We start from the raw sequence: 20,944 nt of genomic DNA, 5'->3' as shown, positions 1-20,944 counted from the left end.
TATGCAAAGTTAACAGAACCAGAGATACATACATAACTAGGGTTTTGTAGCCTATATTGTTGACGAGTATATCTAAAATATATCAGGTGTGATGAATTAATACATAATGAAACATAATGAAATAATACATATATGAAACTATGTATTTTTACAAGTTGGTTTAATAAATGTCTTAGACTCACTGGCAAATCCAGACATACATTCCTCACTCTTGTAACTCCATACATTTTTCTTTTAGTTTCACTGCAGCTACTAAATAATATATACTAGTTACCCATATAGTAGTTAGGCATAACAGTAAATAAGCTGGATATGGCTTAAAAAAAGACCAGAGCTAATTAGTAAAAATGCATTGTTTTGATTATGCACAGTTTGACATCTTAAGTTAACATTTGAATGAGTAGTGCTTTTAAGGTTAAAAAAATGTAACAAAACCTCCCCACCAAACCAAAAAAGCTAACTAAACAAATACAAATAAAACTTCATCACTCTTTACTGTATCCTATTCAGTGTAATGTCAGTTACCATGGTAACACCTCATGGGCTGACTCACCCCAGTAGAGGGTCTGTCAATCAACTGAAAGGCTCTCTTAATTTTTACACCCTGCCACCAAGTACAAAAAAAAAACTCTCCATCTCTTTTAGTCACATAACATGGCATAGGATTTGGAAGATTTGTTAGAATATGCCTGAAGACTCATTTTTAGACATTGACATATTAGTACAGTTTTATGCTTCCCTTTTGCACACACTTATCTAGACCCATTATGAGCCTGGACCCTGGAGTTCATCCTAAAGCCTCTAACCCTAAAATGCAAGCAGAACCGATCTTCACATAAGAATGTCAGGTCAGGAAGATCCCAAATTGAGCATGTAGAGCTCAATGAGGGCTGAGCCGCTCTTTTGCTAATGGCTGTTAATGCCTGTGCACCATTGTGGCTTGCACAATGGCCATCACACAGTGGCCTATGGAGGGGGCATCTCTCAGAAAACAGCTCTAAGACCCCCAAACCTTGGGGGAGAGCGACCTGTGGTGGAGCAAGCAGATTTGGGGGAGCAGGGGGTTAGACTGGAACAGGGTTTGGGGTCAGAGGGCAAAGCCCAGAGCGGAAATGGGAGGCAAAAGGGGAACAATGAGGAGGGCTGGACTAGACCCAGACAAAGATAAAGGGGGAGCTAAGTACGCACAAAACACAGGAAGATGAGGAGAGAAAGATGGGCACCGAAAAGAAGCGAGTCAGGAGCAGATGGTAAAAGAAGGGGTTGTTGAAGGAAAAGGGAAAAAAAGACTAACTAGAAAAGCTAAAAAGCTGAAATAGTGAAATCTGCGGAGTGTGTGGGGAGGGAAAGAAAACAAAGAGGTCCTTCTAGACGAAAATCACATATTTCTGCCTATATATGCATATTTCATGTTACACATGAAACTATTTTACAGGTAATTACACAGACAGAAAAAGATGTATAGCCACATGAATAAAAACATAATGGGCTACTCTAATTGAAAAAGTTTGTCTGGACTATCCTAGGGCAAACTTCTTTTTAAAAAAAAACCAAAAACAACAACAACAAAAAAACAAAATTGACATTCGAGTAAGCGATAGTCATCTAAAGTTGATAGTGGATATGGCCTTGTTTGAAGAACCAACGAATGTTTGCGAAAAGCTAATGGACTCATCAATACTGAGGCGGTTCGCCTGCTATTATGATCTAATTATCTGGCTCATCTCGACTCGTTGACCACGACGAGACAAGCATGCGGGTAGATTTATAAAACTTGCCATTAAGTGGGGTTAAATGCGCGCCTCATTCATCTCGCCGAGTGACACATGAAGGCAAGCAGAGGCGATGCGTCACAAGCAGGAAAAGGAAAAGGGCGGGAAATCAACCAGGGTGTGGCCACATTTCCCTGTTAAACCTCACCAAGCACGATGTTTAATTTATTCATTTATTTATTTATTTATTTGTTATTAAAATCCGTTAAAGTATTTTTTGATGGACAAAAACAATATATATTTTTAGAAATTATGCCATGTGTTAGTTATATTAAAGCATATGTAGGTTAGTTTCTCAGCGAAGTGCCAGATGGAAAATACCAGTAGTAGTGGTACACCAGCCATGTGCTCTATTCCCTACAAACTGTAAAATGCATTATTTTGTACCATCTTTAAAAAGATTTGCATACTAGCTAGGTCTACTGCACTACTGGTATGTCCAGTTAGTACACAATTTTATAGCAATGACCAACTTTATAGCAATGACCAAAAGCATAAAGATTCATGTCCAGCATGCTCATGAAATCCCACAATGCAGATGGTACAGAATACCCATAATCCAGTTTGCCATTTGTATGAATAGATTGTAAGACACCTTTTCTGCCAAAGAAGTACATAGTGGAATTACATTTGCATCTTGAATCTGTAGGCCTATACTCTGCTTTTTGTCATCAACTCCCAAAGGTGTTGACTATTTGGTCATACCAGTAGGGCAGTAGGCATATCTAATATCTAAATGTATCCTAGAGGGCACAGGCTACCCATAATGCATTGTGCAGTAATGGCCAAAGGCATAGATGAATGTCCAACATGCAAAGCCCAGTATGGACCATACAGAACACCAGTAAAAAACACTTTGCTGTAGGGAATGGTATATAAATGTAGTAAGGCACCTTTACAGTGTAGGCTGCGTAAATAGTGCATTGTGGAATTTCCTTTAGCACACTGGCTATTCGGTATAGGCCTAATATGTGTTCACATGTGACTATGAAATGACTATGAAATGCAATTAGTGCATTGTGTAGGCTAGTGGGTAAGGTGTGTTTTTGGATATGTGCTATTTTTATATATAGGACTACTTGTACGTCTTCCTTCTTATACCTTATGAATTAATATATTAATGTCTGCTTCTTGCAAAAAAAATAAAAAGAAAAAAATAAAGTTACACTGCACTAAAGGGCACTAAACTGTAGTTGTTGTTGCTGTCCAGTCCTTCTTGCTGCATGGGGCACCTTTTTTACCTTTATCTCTAAGATGGTAAGGTGCATATAGAGTACCTTATATACCTTAAATCTTTTTTAAAGGTACACTATGTCCAGGTGAAAGATACATGTTAAAGGTACAAAAGATAATGCTACCATCCCATTGACAATGAGAGGTACAGGGTTTTTTTTTTTTTCTGAGAGTGCATATTGGGGATAAATCTTCTGAGTAAGGGAGTAAGGTAGATCTATCCAGATTTGAAGCAGAAAGACACTGGACTAAAATGTGCTCCTGTTGTAGGTTGTTTAATCAGTTATTTCTAGCAGTAATGCAGTCATGAACTCCTGTAAAGTGTAGTGCAGGGTGCAGTGTAGGCTACAGGCTGAACTCTTTCATGTTCCGTGTTTTTGCGCACTAAATGCACCTGACAATAGCGGTATTGTGGACTCGTTTTGGGACGAAAAGATGCAACAACATGACCCTTTGCCCCCTTATTTCCATACGAGGCCGCAGGAGCTGCATTTTGGGAGACGCCCGATGCTCCTGAGTCCCGCAGGTCACACACTCCGAGGTTTCACTTTATCTCCATCCAGTCCACACACAGCACACAGCAGAGGAAATGGGCTTTAACCCTCAGTTAACTCGCTGATTGAACAGAGCTATTTTACTGTATACCACAGGCTGTAAAAACCTTTCCTAAAACCCTTTCAGTTCCCTTTCTTTAAACACATGCTGTAAATTAACTTTAATTAAAAAAAAACTTTAAATTGGCTTCACTTCATTATTATTATTATTATTATTATTATTATTATTATTATTATTATTATTATTACTGTTTTTAAGTTAAGTTTTAAGTTTTTTTCAACAAATAATATTATATTGGCAATTCATTACCATTTTTAAATAAATTCAATGTTCTGCACATTTTATTTCTTTAATGTGGTTCTGCACATTTTATTGCTTTAATTCTGTAGACCTGTTTCCTGTTTTGCAGGAAATACTAGTCAGGTGTTATTTAATCAGCTGAATAAGATAAAGCTCATTTCAACATTCAGGTGGTTTTGTTTTGTTTTGTTTTGTTTTGTTTTGTTTTGTTGTTTTTTTAAGCGACATTTGACCTTATTTGTCTTACAGATAAGTTAATGTGTAAATGTGTATGCTATGTGTGAACCAGTGGCCTCTCAATTTCTATTAGACTACACCACTGGCAAAAATGAGCACAGTTTTAAGACTTAAAATACATATTGCTAGTTCTTTTCCATTATTATTATTATTATTATTATTATTATTATTATTATTATTATTATTATTATTTTAGAACCTGATTATTTTCTACATTCTATTATTTCTTTAAATTATAAATTATTATCATATAAATACGTGTGTGTGTGTGTGTGTGTGTGTGTGTGTGTGTGAACTGCACTGCATGGATGAGAAGGTGAATATCTACACTTATTACTACAAATCCATATATTTTAAACCTTCATTGGTAAGTAGAACCATGAAGCCATTTTTATACTTCCAAAAAAAAAAAAAAATAAATAAAAAAATCCTGCTCCTCTTTCACTCCTCATACCACTTTCAGCTTAGAGAAGTTAAACTTTTACTTGCCTAGTTTTCTCTGAGTTGCAGCATGTCTTTTTTGAACAACATTAGACCTGGTTCAAATGTCATTAAATATTCCATTTACAAACAGAAACAGCTGGAAAACTATTCCCAGCGTGCCTCAGTGACATCACTGACATACTGCAAGAAAAGCAGAAGCCCATTCCATCTACTGCACTGTATTTTTATTTACCTCTTCTGATTTTACACTGAGGTTAGATAACCATCGTGGAGTTTTAATCCCATGGTAAACTCTGGATAACCTCTGCTTCTCTCGCCCACAGCTCGTCCTCAGGCAAGTCATCTTCATTCTCTCTGGCTACACTTTAAGGGGAATTTTCCACCTCTGTTTTTGTTATGATGTGCTTTAATCCTTCCTGACTCTGTTGTATTTATTTGAAAACACACACTTTTGTTCAGCTCCACATGGCTTGAATAAGAAAGAACGGGCCTTTGGTGGGGCACCGAGATAACAATTTGGGGAAGCGAATATTTGCGCCTCCATTTTGCGCACTTTGCATCAAGGTAAATACATATAAAATATAATAATGATATATAATCATTATCATTATATATTAATTATATATAATAATGAATGTAATCTAGATTCATTAACTCCAACACATAGAGCCAAAGATCCTCAAGCATAAAGTCAGTTTTGGCCTAACAGGTCTGAAGTAAGTCTTGCAGTGTTATGCTTTTTATGAAGGCGCACGAGGCGCTTTATGAAGATTATGAAGACGATTTATGCCGCACGCGCCAGACGGCAATAACTCGCGCCTACGGCTCGGGTGGAGAAACGGGGACAGCAGCGGGGAGCGCTTTCAGGTGTTCTGTTTGTTTTACAGAGGTGTAAGAACAAGCTTAACCGTGTCAGAATTCACAGGAGTCCAAACACCCCGCTGACTGGATCTCTCTCTCTCTCTCTCTCTCTCTCTCTCTCCACGAAGCGCGGCGCGCGTGCAACACGGTGCAGATGAAGAATTAGTTTCAAACAGTGCCTAAAAATAACAAGAGCTATAAACATACATAGTTGGGAGAAAAAGACTTGACACAAATGCCATTGCACATGTAGCCTGTCACAGATAGTAAGCCTACACTTTTATCCTTTAATAATAATAATAACAATAATAATAATAATAATAATAATAATAATAATAATAATAATATACAACTTTGCATTTCTTACACAGCTTATATTCTTTTTAGTATAGGTTTTATACATTTTTATACATTTCTCCAGCACTACTTGTGTCCCTAAAGTCTCAGGAAAAAGGAAACTGTACTTTTCATGTTGGTACATACTTGCACATAAATATGTACATAGTCTGTATTTTCTTTTTCCTGGATGCATGTGCACCTTTAAAGATTGACTCTAAAACAACTAAAGAGAAGCTACTGTCTATTCATGCAGCTATACCATTTTATGTCCTATAATAAAGGTAAAAGACAAGGGAAGGTACAGTTTAGTACTGTTTTATTCTGAGAGTGTATATGAAACACTCTCAGATTTATTATTAGAGTTAAAAAAATAACTTTTTATTTATTTATTTTTTAATAATGCGTTAAAAGATCTTAGTCTGTGATTAGACAGCATGTGCATAAGATAGCTGGCTCGTGCACGACATTACTGCAGGTAGTTTGCTTGAGATAGGAGTTGTATAGTACAGTATATGGCCTATTTGGAGTAATGACACATCGCTGCAAATCAAGGACTAAATTGTGTGTAAAAATGCACGCTGTAGGCCTAAATGAGGCGGCGTTCACACAGCCCCGGGAGTCGTGTCACATCTTCTCTGAAATCTAATCAAAGACAGGCTGAACGCAAACAGCCCGGATCACTGACAAATATTTCCGCAAACGTTGACGTATCGCTCGGTCACTGCGCGATCTGTTGTCGCCGAATCAGCCGCCCGGCCACAGATCTCCAGCCAAGCCAAGAACACGCCCCCTTTCTTACGCCATCAAGCCACACGGACCGCCCACCCACATCCATCATCCAATAGCTGGACCGGATCGCGTCACCGGGCCGGTGCTGTGAGAGGCGGCGGGATAAAACCACACATATACACACACACGCGCGCACACACACATACATACACACACTCCCGCGCGCGCGCCTGACAGCTGCTCGTACACATCTGTGCTCTTGTTTCGAGAAGCTCAAATACTTCATGCACTTTTTTTCCGAACTGACTTGAGGACATAATTCGAGATTTGTTTTTAACGCGCGTCGTTTGTCCTGGAACAATACGCCCAAGTCTGACGCAGAAGGTAACTCCATTTGTTTTTGTTTAATTTCTTAAACAGTTTCATTTATTTATTTATTTTTTAATTTTTTTGCGTCTTCGCGACTACACTTAACGACTGGTTGAATCGATTATTCGAGGTCGCCTATATGCCTGCGTGATATCCAAATAATAATAAAAATAATAATAATAATAATAACTGCAAACTTCTATGTTAGTAACCTCATTTAAAACTAGTGCCTAATAACGCAATCGAGTAATAACGGGCTTTAATTAAACTCGACAAAAAAAACAATAAAAAAAAAAAAACAGGATAATAAACAGACATAATATAAAATGCGGCATGGCATAAAACAGATTAAGACATCCACCAATAATCATTAAGACATCTTTTAACTAGAAAAATCAATGTTGACCACTATGTCCTTTTGCAGAGCATTTAAAGGAGCGTTTCCACACCAGGCGAGGCCCCATATGGACTAAAAGCAAGCAAATTAAAGTGCCACTCCGACTTTTACCCCAGGACTAAGCGGCCCACAGCACTGAGCAATGTCCAACACATCCGGCAGAGGTAAACAAGACGAATTACATGTTTATTCTGTGCAGTTTTAAATCTCTATCATCATTTTTAATGTCTAAACCAGGCTGTAAAACAGGCTGTAGGAAGTAGATGTAAGGATTTCAAATAATTACTGTCTTTTCTGCAATGTCTAAGATCTATAGTGTAAGCTGGACATAATACTAATAGCCATGTCAGCATAAATAGTTGTTTAATTAGCTATAATAAACATATTTGTTTGATATTCCATACCATATTTAAAATGCATTTGTAATGTAAGGAAATTTCTACGCAGAAAAATAGGAATCATAATAAAACTGCTAGAGACATTCTGTTATTGCGACCTACACATTTCTATAATCATTGTGGAATTCATTCCAGTAAAAACCCGAAAAGACTCATCAGTGATCTTGCTCTTTGACAAGGCTTTAAAATGCATCATTTTCTCCAGAGATAACGTTACTTTTGTAAGAATGTTGTTTAAAAAAATCTTTGGTGCTATTTGTCTTGCCAGATTTTCATCATGAGCTCGAGACTTCATGTGATAGTGCATTATGTGCATTAAAAGTTTCCTGTGTGTTTTAGTTCATATTTTTTGTGCGTATGATTTGAAGGCTGAAACTTGCCCCAGTGTGTGCTTTAAAACTTTATAATATTTAAGGCTTAAAATATTTAACATTAACATCTGGCACAGATGCAATATAAAGTGACAGAAAGTAACTAAAAACATCTTTAAAATCATTTTCTCTAGGCAGACTGAAGTAGTCAAATTTAGTATTTCTATATTAAATAGAGACAATCCACTGGCACATCAGTTGCATGAATTATTTTCTGTATTATATTTATTTTTATTTATTTCTTATTTCTATTTTAAAACAAGCCAATTCTTCCTGGTTGAAATGGACCACTTTGGATTTTTATGTAATAATAAAGGTTAAATTATGACATTTTATTTATAGCCTGATGCAATGTGTTCCTGTCACTAACAGCTCTCTTTGTGAAAAAGATTTAATTCTCTCTGAAATTGAGTTTTTGAGGAAATGATAACATAATATCTTCACAAATATCCTGCATTTTCCTCTTAATCTTCTGTCTACCTCGGATAATAATAATAATAATAATAATAATAATAATAATAATTCACCGCAATTGCATTGATTATTAGCTATTAGCTGTGTCATTTATTAGCTGAACTGATTGTGTAGAGACTTTACAGATTTTCTTTTTTATTATTATTATTTTTTCATAATTATCCGAACAGGCTTATAATTTCCTCATATCAAATTCACCAAACATGCAGCTTTAAAGTCTGGTGAATAAAGATATGTGATATTTACTATTAGTAGGAAAGCTAGGCCTATAATGGCTCACATAGGTATACTCATATTAGATTTAAAAAGTAGATTTTACAGATTTATTTCTAAAAATAATACTGTTCATATTATTACGTCATAACCCGTTAAATGACGGATCTAAGAAATAAAAAAATGCTATATTGTTGTAAAAAAAAATAAATAAATGATGAGACAGCTTCCAGGCCATGCTGGCGTGTGTGTGTGTGTGTGTGTGAGAGAGAGAGAGAGAGAGAGAGAGATGGTGCATGGTCCCTTGGGGTGGCTCTGCTTTAATATCCTGCCGCTTGCTGAAGCTTGGCGAGGAGTTTTACACACTCGGCTAGCAGCGTTAATGGTGCCGTTTGATGTGGAAATGAAAGCTGGGGGGAAAAAAAGAGCTAAAAGGAGACACAAGGTACTGAATAGGCGAAATTAAAAGCAACGAAATTCTAAGCGAGTTACTGATGCTCACCACAGAAGGACTATTTTATTCCCTTATTATTATTCTCGCTTTAAATATAACTTTAGTCTTATTATACACTCTGACTGGTGTGTGTATGAGTATTTATAAAACTATATATTTAAAACAAATCTCTCTCTGGAATAAGCCTAGAGCTTACCTTCATTATTAACTTTTAATTAGTTGAGATTTATTTATTCATATGACACAGGACATTGTTTCAAACTGGTTATTGTATTAGTTTTTTTAAAAAATATATATTGTAACATTCGTGTATTATAATATATGTAAATTGTATATTGTAAATATTGTAATATGAGCGTCATAGTTTAATCAAAATGATATCTTTTAGTTTTACAATTTGACATTATTATTATTATTATTATTATTATTATTATTATTATTATTATTATTATTATTACTACTACTACTACTATTACTACTATTACTACAAAATTATAGAACGTATAATTCGAAATAAAAACTACAACAAAACCATTATTAGGTAAACTGGCAAAAAAAATTGCTTGTTAGATTTAAGCAAAAAATTTGCAATATTTTTTTTTTAAACATGTACGCTAAATTGTCCAATAACGCTAAACTGATACGAATAATAAGAGCGAATTCGTAAATTTCACACGAATTAAGTCGTAAGAAAAGCTCCAACCACTAACACTGACCTTAATCATTCATAACATTTCATAAAATTTTGCTCGAAATTTTTGGCTTTAAAATAATCTCCAAGTTGTGACAGAATTCATATTGTTTAAAGATATAATTAATTAACATAAGTGATTACTTTCCTCTTTTTAATTACTGCTTTGAAAAGAAAGTGTCCTTGGTTGTGTCCATGTAAAGTGCAGACACTGTGTAATGGATGAGCCATTAGGTTTTTTTCTGGTAACATACAGACTTATTTACATGCAAGCTAATACTTAGAACATACTATGTTTATTTATTTATTTATTTTTGCCAGATTAATATGAAACATATTCAGGCTATTTTTCACATATTTTCAGTGTATTCTAGGCTTTGCATAAGCTTTTGTGAGCCAGAACTAAACAATGATTTAATTTTCAAAGTTACTGACTTTATTTCTGTTCACAAAACAGAAATCAAATTTGAGTGTCCTTTTCGAGAACTGAAATAAATTAATATATTTATTATTTGCACAAATGACTCTCCAGCCTATTTGCGGATTCGTTTGTCATCATTTGCTTGATAAATCTTTCAAGTCTGTGCTTATGTCACATACCAGGTGTACTTTCACCCTGACTGATCAGACTGTGCCTTCCAGAGTGCAGTCAGGTCCAGTACAGGTACCATGACATTTATGTATATTCATCCCCCTCTCTCCCCCAGGGCATGGGGGTCTTAATCAACTAGGCGGCATGTTTGTAAATGGACGCCCGCTCCCGGAGGTCATCCGGCAGCGCATTGTGGACATGGCTCACCAGGGTGTTCGGCCCTGCGACATCTCCCGTCAGCTGCGGGTCAGCCATGGCTGCGTCAGCAAGATCCTGGGCAGGTGAGAGGCCAGAAATTTAGTTCAGGGTGTCTTTGAGAAAGTCTCAAAGGCAATATGAGGTATGGAGTCTACAAAAAAGTCAGGACATTTCAATCAAATCAGGAACTTTTCTATATGGCTAGGAGGAAATTAATAAGTCCATTGTAGGTGTTGACAGTGAGATACTGCATGACACCATGCTCATACTCGGTTATTATACTTCATATAACTGTGTGAAAGTTCATAACTTTCAACAGAAATGCCTTATTACTAAATTATTTAATTTGACCAACTCTGCCCTTTCAGATACTATGAGACAGGAAGCATAAAACCTGGAGTGATCGGTGGCTCGAAGCCAAAGGTGGCTACCCCAAAAGTGGTGGACAAGATAGCAGAGTACAAGCGGCAGAATCCCACCATGTTCGCCTGGGAGATCAGAGACAGGCTCCTGGCCGAGGGAGTGTGTGACAGCGACACGGTGCCCAGCGTCAGTTCCATAAACAGGTAACACATGGAGAAGAAATGCACAGAAACTCTAAGAAAAATGAGCAAAACTCATTTTTGGCTATGGCATCTTCTAATATTAAGATATTTAACACCATTGGTTCCGATGTGTTTCAGGATCATCCGGACCAAGGTGCAACAGCCATTTAACGTGCCCTTGGAGAGCAAAAGCCTCAGCCCAGGTCACACACTAAGTAGGTGCCATTAATTCCGCAGTCATACACTCAACTTGAAACCTCCCAGTGTTTAACATTTTGTTAATTATTTCCAGCCTTTCATATTTATTCATGCTTGTTTTATTTCTTCTCAGTTCCAAGTTCAGCAGTCACCCCTCCCGAGTCGCCTCAGTCCGACTCTCTGGGTTCCACCTACTCCATTAGCGGCCTGCTGGGTATTCCACAGGCCAGCTCAGACGGCAAGAGGAGTCATGACGACAGTAAGCACACGCTACACTTTAACACAGTCCACTTTGGATAATAGTTAACTGCTGCCTCTCAGGGTTAAATGAAAACAAACAGGGAAAAAAATGAACTGTCAAAAATAAATTAGACACCATATACACATATATACAGTATTTGAAGACGAATCCAGGAAGTAACTGCAGTTTACTTCTGCAATAATAGAGGATGTAGTAAAAATGAAGCGTAGTATGCAAAGTTTCCAGAGAAACAAGATGTTTCAGCCAAAAGTGCTGCATCAGCCGTGCAGGCAAAGTACACCTGAGTCTGTAGTATGTAAAAAGAAATATATAATTTATAAACCTCAAATCATAATGACTCATCAAGTCATTATATTTTTAAAAATATTTTCAGCATTCAAAATAATATATGAAAGGTATCATTTAATTATGAGTTCATTTTATTGAATAACATTGTTCCACAAGGCTTAAAAAAGGTACTAAACTGTATTTTTGCTTGTCACTCTTAAGAGTATGTTTTGTACATTTAGTATGCCAAGACCTTTGAATTCTAAGCTTTTATATGACTGTTTAGCATGTTATTTATATGCCACATAATATATTTTCAGATATTAATTTGAATTATATAAATCAAAAAAATATAAAGTGAAAAAAATGTGCAAAAGTGCATTGGATTGTGAGACTCCTATTAAACTTTATAGATGTCTGCATCTCTATAAAAAAGAAAATAGAAATAGAGGATAATGAAAATAAATATAAAAGGTTTAAAACAAAAAAAAAGTTAAACATGCTTTGTCCTTATTGAGGGTCAAAATGTTATGGAATATTGTCTTTTTGGGGATTTTCCACTTTTTTCTCCCTAACTTGCTCACCAATTCCCAACCTGCTAGCCGGCTCTCCCCTATCATACGACAGCTACTAACCAGTGAGGGTGATGGCTGAAATGTGCTTCCTCTGAGGTCCATGAAGCCGCATGTTTTTTAGCTGCTGCTCATACACGGCACGGCACAGAGCAGCGTAACACTCTCAGAGGAAAATGCTATCCGCCCTCTTCTGCACACATGAGCTCACAGACACACATGATCGGCTAGTGTCACTCTGATTGACATGAGAGAGAAAGTGTGCCATCTCTCCCACCCAGAGAGCACGACCAATTTTGCTCTCTACATTTCGGCCACGGATGGCTGTGGCATCGTGACGACACGAACTCCCAATCTTCTGACAATAGCCAGAACAAGAATACTTTTCTGTCACACCATTCTGTTTAACCATTCTGAGCCCTAACATCTAATTATGTACTTTGAAATAAGCTCTAAAGGCAAGATTTAAAGGTAAAAAAGATCCAAAAGACACACCCTTGAGGGAACCCCCCTAGTCTCAAGTGCAGCTACAGTTCAATGCCTCTATTTGCATGTATTCTGCTCAAACAAGATGAATGTCCTTCTATAATTACATTTTTATTCATAGGCACCCCTACTTTTCTGTTCAGTATGTCAAAGGTAATCATACAACTACAGTACAGTGCACTGTAACCATTACCAACCAACTCCACTGACAACAAACAGTTACTCGTTGACTTATTGGCATCTGATGGTGTGTATCTTCTCCCAGGTGACCAGGAGAGCTGTCGGCACAGCGTGGACTCTCAGGGCAGTGGTGGTGGACCCAGGAAGCAGCTGAGGCCTGAACATTTCTCATCGCAGCACCTGGACTGCGGCTTCGAGAGGCACCACTACACCTCAGACACATTCGGTACCACCACTGCTGGCAAGACTGAGCAGGTACATATGGCACAGGAGAGGACTTTCACTATACAGTGTGACATACCATACGTGAAGTGTATTCAAATATATGCGTGACTAAATACTCAACATTTCCCATTATAACTTGGCATAAAGAAATAGATGTATAAAGAAATGTTAGTGAAATCAGTGTTAGTAACATCTCTATATTAACAAGAATCTCTCATCTCTTACCGTTATAATACTTTCTTTTTTGGTATTATATTTTATTTATTTTATTTTCTGCCGTTTTTTTTTCTGCCAGTCTCTGTATCCCCTCTCTCTCCTTAATGGAAGTCTGGAGGAAGGCAAGAGCAGCCTCGCAACATCCAGCGCCGCCATTGGCCGAAACCTAGCAACACACCAGGGCTACACGGTTGTGACAGGTGATGATTGACCAGATAAAAAACCTCCTCTAAAACCAACCCAATTACTTCTCAACACAATACCTGTCATAATAATCCTATGCATGAATAAGCCGGTCACTGTGCTAAGTGGGTGGCTTTACCCTCTCATGCTCATTCATGCATTATGAAATAAAATTAGCTAATTACGATGACCCATAAAAGCAGGTGCAGAGGTTTGCATATCACATCATGTGTCAGTCAAAGTTCTCCATTATTTCATATGCTTGAATCACAATTTTGTTTGCTACTTAGAAAACCCATTGCCACTTCACTTTCATTTTAAGTTAACACCATTATTTCATTCTCCCGCCTGTCCATCACATGCACGGCTCCACCTCAGATGCTCTACAGCCCCTTCCCATCTGCCTGAAACAGGAAATGTCACCGGACGGGGCCAGTTCAAGCCCCTCGCCCAACATTATAGCCAACTCTGCATTCTTGGAAATGGGCGCCATTTCAGCTCCGTCGCCAGTGTCCGTGGGTAACGGTGGCAGCAGCTCCATGCATTTCTCTCATGCCTTCAACTCATTTCCCCATCATGCACCAGTGTACAGCCAGTTCGGCAGCCAGTCTCTCATCACAGGTAAAAAGAAAAAGAATCAGACTTCCTTTTTAAAGAATCAGATACCAATTCCCTGCCACTAGCTAGCTATAACTACCTTTAGAACCAGTGATGAAAATCTAATATCAGTGCATTACATCACAAAAAAGGACAATAGAGTAAATAATCAATGTCCATTACATCCATGACTGTATTTCATGTGCACCTTCTCACTGCTGATGTGCTACCGATGTGTCAGGAAATTATCAGCCCAAATGGAGATTAAATCTCTCAGGGTAATCACCTGACATGACTGTCACTGATAGGCTGCATGAATCTACAGTCTGGGCTAGAAAGAAATCAGCCCCAGCTTCGCATCTTCATCTATATTACTATCTGTATCTGTTATTATGACCATTTGTGCTCGGTTCCACAAAAGTCCAAAAGTAAAACATTTGTTAACAGCAAATATTCCAATGTGCCAAATATATACCTGTATATTGAGGTCTTTTTGTCTTGGGCATTGGTATATATTCTCACATCTTATTTTGCATTACTTCCCATTAATTTATGGGTTGGTCCAACACTGTAGCACCCTCAGCAACATTTTGTGAAACATAATCCATCTTTAGGATGCTAAAACAACCTCACACAGCATAAAACACTAATATAAGCATTTCTTTTCTTTTTTACACACACAGGGCGAGACATGGTGAGCTCCACCCTCCCTGGATATCCTCCACACATCCCATCAGGACAGACAGGTTACTCGTCCTCGGCTATCACAGGAATGGTAGCAGGTACTGATGCTGTCTTAAAGCACACACTTTATATTCCATCACTTCACAAATTAATAATTGTCCTGGATCTGGATTGTGAGGCGAATGTTAAACTTCATAGATGCATGCGTCTTTGTAAAAATAGAATACGATTAGAGGATAATGTGGTATTAGATGAGATTGGCTAGGGGAAAGAGAATAAAAAAAAGATAATGATAAAGAATAGCAAGGGAAGTAGAGTGAGAAAGAGAATGCTTAACAGGAAGGAGAGGTGGGTTAATGAGTACCCTGCTCGCTTTGGTGAACTGCATCGCGCCAGAGGGCGGACCCTGATGCCCGTAACCTCCACCCCCCTTGACACCACCCAGCCCACACATTGCCATGGGAACTATGAGGCCACACAAAGGGAAAAGTGAAATAGTGATGGGTGGCATCCATGAAGGTCTTATTCTTAGGGAAAGGGCTAAAAAATATCCAGCATGTGTACACATGTACATGTACATATACTGATTATGGAAGCTAAAGAAAGGACAAAAAGGAATTGGTCTGTTAGGAAGTCTGTGTGGTGTGGTGCGGCATGGTGTGGTGTGGTGCGGTGCAGCGAGCCACTCTGTTTTTTTTTTATTTGAAGTCTGTTCTCCGAAGCGCGAAATGAGAGGGTCTGATTTATTATTTTTCTGGTGGGCTTGCTGAGAGGAAGCGTTCATACACAATTACTCCCCGAGCCTGTGGTGGTGGGGGGAGGAGTTAGGGAGGCTAAGCACGGGGGGAATCAATCCAGCTGACATAATTACCAATTAGATATTGGAATGTTTAAAGAAAAGAAAAAAGAAAAAGCAACAGCAAGAGCATGAAGGGCTAAAGAAGGAAGAGGAGGGGGAAAGAGGGAAGCCAAGAGGGCAGAGCGGTGGTGGTGGCGGCGGCGGTGGTGGTGGTGAAGCGGGAGGGGGGGTGGGGGTGACACTTGAGAAAGGACGCCGGAGGAGGCTAGGTGTACGCACCAGTGAGCGGAGGGATTTTTACCCTCCCAGCCCTCCACCTGGTCGCGGGATTAATGGTTTACACGACGCTCTTAACCGCCGAGTGAATGATGTGCTAAGGCGGAAGAAGGACAAACAGGCATCCATAAGTGCCAAGGAAACCTCACAGCTGAGAGAGTGCAAAAGCAGCTATGTAGTAGATGATCCCTTCAAATTAAACGACAGTATTTAATAAATCAGGCAAATCGATTTACAAGCACAAATAAATCTGAAGTGTCTTTTTCACTATGTTGTTGCACTTAAATTAAAGTACCGCCTGTCCCAGCTGTGAATTTAAACCAGAGTCTGCATTACTTTTATCACTTAAATTGAAATTCATTCTTCAAATTTATAGTTATGATATACCAAATATAATAACATTCTTCAAAATAATTCACTTTTTACAGCCTTGGCTTCAGAGTGGCTGGTGGATTTAACCAAGAAGAATATTTGCTGTTGTTTAGCCACATTTGGTTAAAATGTACATTTTCACTCATCAGCATATAGTTAGCATAAACATGTCAATGCCCATTTCTCGCCCTCTGTATAATCCAGGATGTGTAAAATGTGATTTGCCTCAAATATATTTAAATTTTATAAAAGAAAAAAAATATAATGACACCAGATTAAGAATGTGTGTAAGCCTAAAATCTAAGTCCATGTAAATTCACTACTTATTTAGACATTTCATACATAAACTACAGAGAGCATTATTAGAACGTTCTAAGAACATTCTAGCAATGTTCTTACATTCCTAAATGTAATATTACTGCAAAGTCCTGGCTTAAACAGTGCTTCATCTTGCGATGCTATTATTGCTGTTATGTTACTTACACAATATTCACATTTTAAAAAAAACTAGCATTATGGGAACTTTAGTGTTAATGTTCATCGAACGCAAAATGTTGCAGCAATGTTGTAGGAATGTTTAGAAATGTTATGTAATGTTTACATATGTTATGTTACTAATGTTATGTCTGTGCAAATTTAATTTACTTCAGTTCACATTCACAGCTCACATATTTAGCCATTTCATACATAAAATACAGATGTTCTATGAAAGTTCCTAAAATAACATTCCTGCAAGGTGCATTTTTTTAAATAATGGCTTGTTTTATGATGCTATTCTTACTGTTATTATTACTTATAAAATATTCCCAGTTAAATATCATGGGAACGTTAGTGTTAAGATTCATAGAAGTCAAAATGCAGCAACCTTGTAGAAACATTTGCACAAGTTTGTACACATGAAACATTTTGCTGAATTAAAATTAATAGCTAAGCAAGACCTTTTAAAGACACGTAGTCATCAAGTATTATATAAATCTGGGAGCATGGGTGGTCTGAATCAAAACCTTCGAAGTTCAGTGCACTTAAACAGATCTTTTGAAAGTGACTCACTAATGCGTATGAAAATTTCACTTATCTATGTCTTACTATCTCATTTATATTATATCTGTATTATAATAATCTGTTATAGCAGGTGTAACACTAGCTTGCAGACGTGATGAGGCTGTATGAACTGGGCATACATGTGTGTTTTAAGAGTGCTTATAAAGTATATGTCTTTTGCAGGTGCTGAGTACTCAGGCCAGACTTACACACACTCGCCATACACAACTTACAGTGACGCCTGGAGATTCACCAACTCCAGCATTCTAGGTAAGCCATTCAAAAACCTCAAAGAAGCACAGATTCTACTTTGACAACACGCAAACAGGAAATTAAGTATGAACGCTATACTTTCCTCTTTCTGCATACATTTTCAGTAAACCTTTGTCATTAGTTATTTATGTAGGTGGATCTCTGTAGACTTGCACCCACAGCACCCTTAAACCATAATTTATTCTCTAAGGACGTTTGGAAAATTACTGATGACCTGTACACAAAGTAAAGGAGACCTCTATGTCATGCAGCTCTCACACAGTTTCAGTCACATGCCATCCCATGGACCACACACACACACACACACACACACACGTCTTTGTCTCACTACCCTTGTGTACTGACTTAATAATTAATGCAGTTAATTAATGCTACACCAAAACCTAACCCTAAACATAACATGAGTAAAGAATGTTCTTTTAATGTTTTTATATAAAAGCTGCAGTTTTTGAAAAAAATAAAAGCTTTTGTCCTTGTGGAGACCAGCCAAATGTTCCCATAAGGTCAAAAGTGTGAGATATTCCTATCCTCAGGGACACACACACCCTCACACACACACACACACTAACTAAAACTGTGACAAACCAGCTAGTTTGTGTCATTCACTCCAGCCGTTTTAGAGGACATTTACGGGACAGTCACAAGACTGCCATTAACTTTGAACTTGGTGATCTTTTACAGCTATAGTTACAACAAAGGATCAGATGACAGCAAAAAAAAAACTTTCTTTTTTGCATATTTCTATGCCTTGGATTTGATTATGATGAATTAAAAGTCTTCTTTATTCAAGATAGATGTCATTGCAGGCTGTTGCTGAAGAAAACTTTCGCTTTGCTATAAAAGACAATTGTAGATTTATACCTAAGAACTGCTGCTATAATCACAAAGACTCTAATTCACAATCTGCTCAAACTGAGCGTCCTTTAGCACTGTTTGACTTTTTGGAGTAGACAGTTGTTACAGAGTAATGATTTATAATCGTACTATCGGTGTCACCCAGAAGAGAGCGGGGTCCCTTTTGAGTCTCTTAAGATTTCTTCCTCATGTTGTCTCCTTGACACTGTTACCTCTGGCTTGCTCTTTAGAGATCTAAATCTACATGCAGATTTCTGTAAAAATTGCTTTGTGACAATGTCGACTGATTCACAAGCTATACAATTGAGTTTGATTTATGAAAATGAATGATAGTTATTATTGAACAGATAAGAACCAGATATATTTCATTTCCTATTCCATCAAGATTAAAATTGACCAGAATAATTGCATATCTTGCTGATTTTGATATCGTTACAGCAGTACATATTTTTTCATTCTCGTGCTATCTAAGACTCGAAGAGTATTTTAATTATAATTTTGACATGAACAAATTTGTTATTATGTGTATTAGTGAAGAGGAATGTAGAGATGTCTTTTTTGGAAAACAATATCATTTCCTCACCAAAATATCTTATATAGAAATATAAAACATTAAAGAAAAAAGAAACTCCACAGTTTTTGTTTTTTTAAAACAACTTTACTGTTAATGAAATGTAAAGGAAATCTAAGCTTCTTTTGACAATGAGGACATATGACTAATTGTGACTTATTATGAATTTAATGAGTTGTAGTTTACCTGGGACTCTTCTTGTCTTTTATTGTGGAATAAGCATGCTTAGTTTTTCATTCTTGAGTGTATACTCCTTACTATCATGAATTTAAAAAAAAAAAAAAAGCATAGTTCTTGACTCTTACTAGTCTTTGAACTTCTTCACTCATAAAATCTCTGATCTCCCCTGCAGGCTCGCCATATTACTACAGCTCCGCCTCCCGCACAGCTCCGCCCACCACTACTGCATACGATCACCTTTAGCAGAAGAAGATCGAATATTGCGATACACATCCGACTTCACATCCTTCCACAAAATGTTTTAATCCAGGCCCATTGAGGGTGCTTTCCACCTACGGCCCTCTTGCTGGGATGCTCTTGATTACCCTAGAACACAATGGACAAGGTGTATTATTTTGACCCACTATTTAACAGGCCAACGGTACACTCTGTGGACAAATAAAAAAAAAAACAGAAAGAGGAATTTACATCTTCTCTTCAGCGACTGAAGAAAAAAGGATATGAAGGACACAGAAAAAAACAGGCCAGCATGGACAAAATGTTTTGTTGCCTGAGACTTTGGCTGATTATTTATTCACTTCGTTGACCACCTCGACCAAACGCACAAGTTTGCCATCTATTTAAACAGCCATCATGTCTTGCCCCAGGTTTTTGAACCAAAATGCATGGCGCAACAGTCAAAGATCTTACTGCAGTTTGCTTTCAGACCTTAACTGCGTTCATGACCTGTGGTGCATGAAGAACAAATCCAGAGAGCCAGCTTTTTTTTTTCTTCAGGCTCTATTCTTCTGTTTGTTCCTCTTTCTCTCCATTTCCCCGGGTTTATACGCCTTGTAGGATTGCAGCATTTGCAGCTGTTTCAAGTTTCATGTATTTACTTTCCCAACGAACAACTTGATCATCATTTTCAGCAACAGCAACAAAATCAGCTGTCAATTTAAATACCATTACAAACCGCCTGCTGGTTATGTCAGTGGGATAATGTGTAAATAATGTAGAAAAGTAAAAAACCCTTATTAAAAAAATCCCTTTTATGCTACAAATAATTAGGAGTGGATTTTATGGGGATGAATTAGTACATTGTAAGAGAAGTTGTAAGAAAACCTTTTATTTTCTCCCTCCCATATGTACTACATTTGTTGTCAAATGGTTTTGCTAAGATCTGTGATTAAACTATTCCTTTTTATTGTACTGTGAAAGATATGATTAATCGATTTCTACAGAATTATTTTTAATGAAATAAAGCATGACAAACCACATCCTGGCCTTTGTGGTATTTTAATAAATAGGAAAATTGTTTCATAGCCTTAACTTATATAATCACACTAGCACTACCTACTACCTGTGAATAACTTTATAAAATTATTAATTGATTAATTACTGAATTTGTTTTTGTGTATGATGATGATGATGATTATTATTATTATTATTATTCAGGGGGGGTCCGGGTGGTTCCTCCAGGTACTCCGGTTTCCCCCCCAGGCCAAAGACACATGTTGTAGGCTGAGTGGCATTTCCAAATTGTTCATAGTGTG

General features: G+C 37.4%; 1 protein-coding gene across 4 annotated transcripts; it reads left to right on the top strand.

Moving 5' to 3' along the window:
* The first annotated feature begins 6,651 nt into the window (after positions 1-6,651).
* On the top strand, positions 6,652-20,666 carry pax8 (paired box 8). Of its 4 annotated transcripts, none has more exons than XM_026922505.3 (12): positions 6,652-6,854; positions 7,264-7,400; positions 10,569-10,710; positions 10,996-11,193; positions 11,311-11,387; positions 11,504-11,629; positions 13,223-13,392; positions 13,658-13,778; positions 14,140-14,382; positions 15,042-15,140; positions 17,714-17,800; positions 19,582-20,666. In XM_026922505.3, the coding sequence occupies exons 2-12, from the start codon at positions 7,379-7,381 to the stop codon at positions 19,650-19,652; spliced, it is 1,356 nt and encodes a 451-aa protein (XP_026778306.2). In that variant the 5' UTR covers positions 6,652-6,854; positions 7,264-7,378; the 3' UTR covers positions 19,653-20,666. The 4 variants fall into 4 exon arrangements, with proteins under 4 accessions (XP_026778306.2, XP_026778305.1, XP_034156318.1 ...); XM_026922504.3 differs by having other exon boundaries at positions 10,545-10,710; XM_034300427.2 differs by lacking the exon at positions 7,264-7,400 and having other exon boundaries at positions 10,545-10,710.
* Positions 20,667-20,944: the final 278 nt, after the last annotated feature.

The sequence above is a fragment of the Pangasianodon hypophthalmus genome, chromosome 27 (genome assembly GCF_027358585.1).
Source record: "Pangasianodon hypophthalmus isolate fPanHyp1 chromosome 27, fPanHyp1.pri, whole genome shotgun sequence".
NCBI lineage: Eukaryota > Metazoa > Chordata > Actinopteri > Siluriformes > Pangasiidae > Pangasianodon > Pangasianodon hypophthalmus.
Note: the sequence above shows the minus strand (reverse complement) of the source record. Positions and strands in the feature narration are given on the sequence as shown.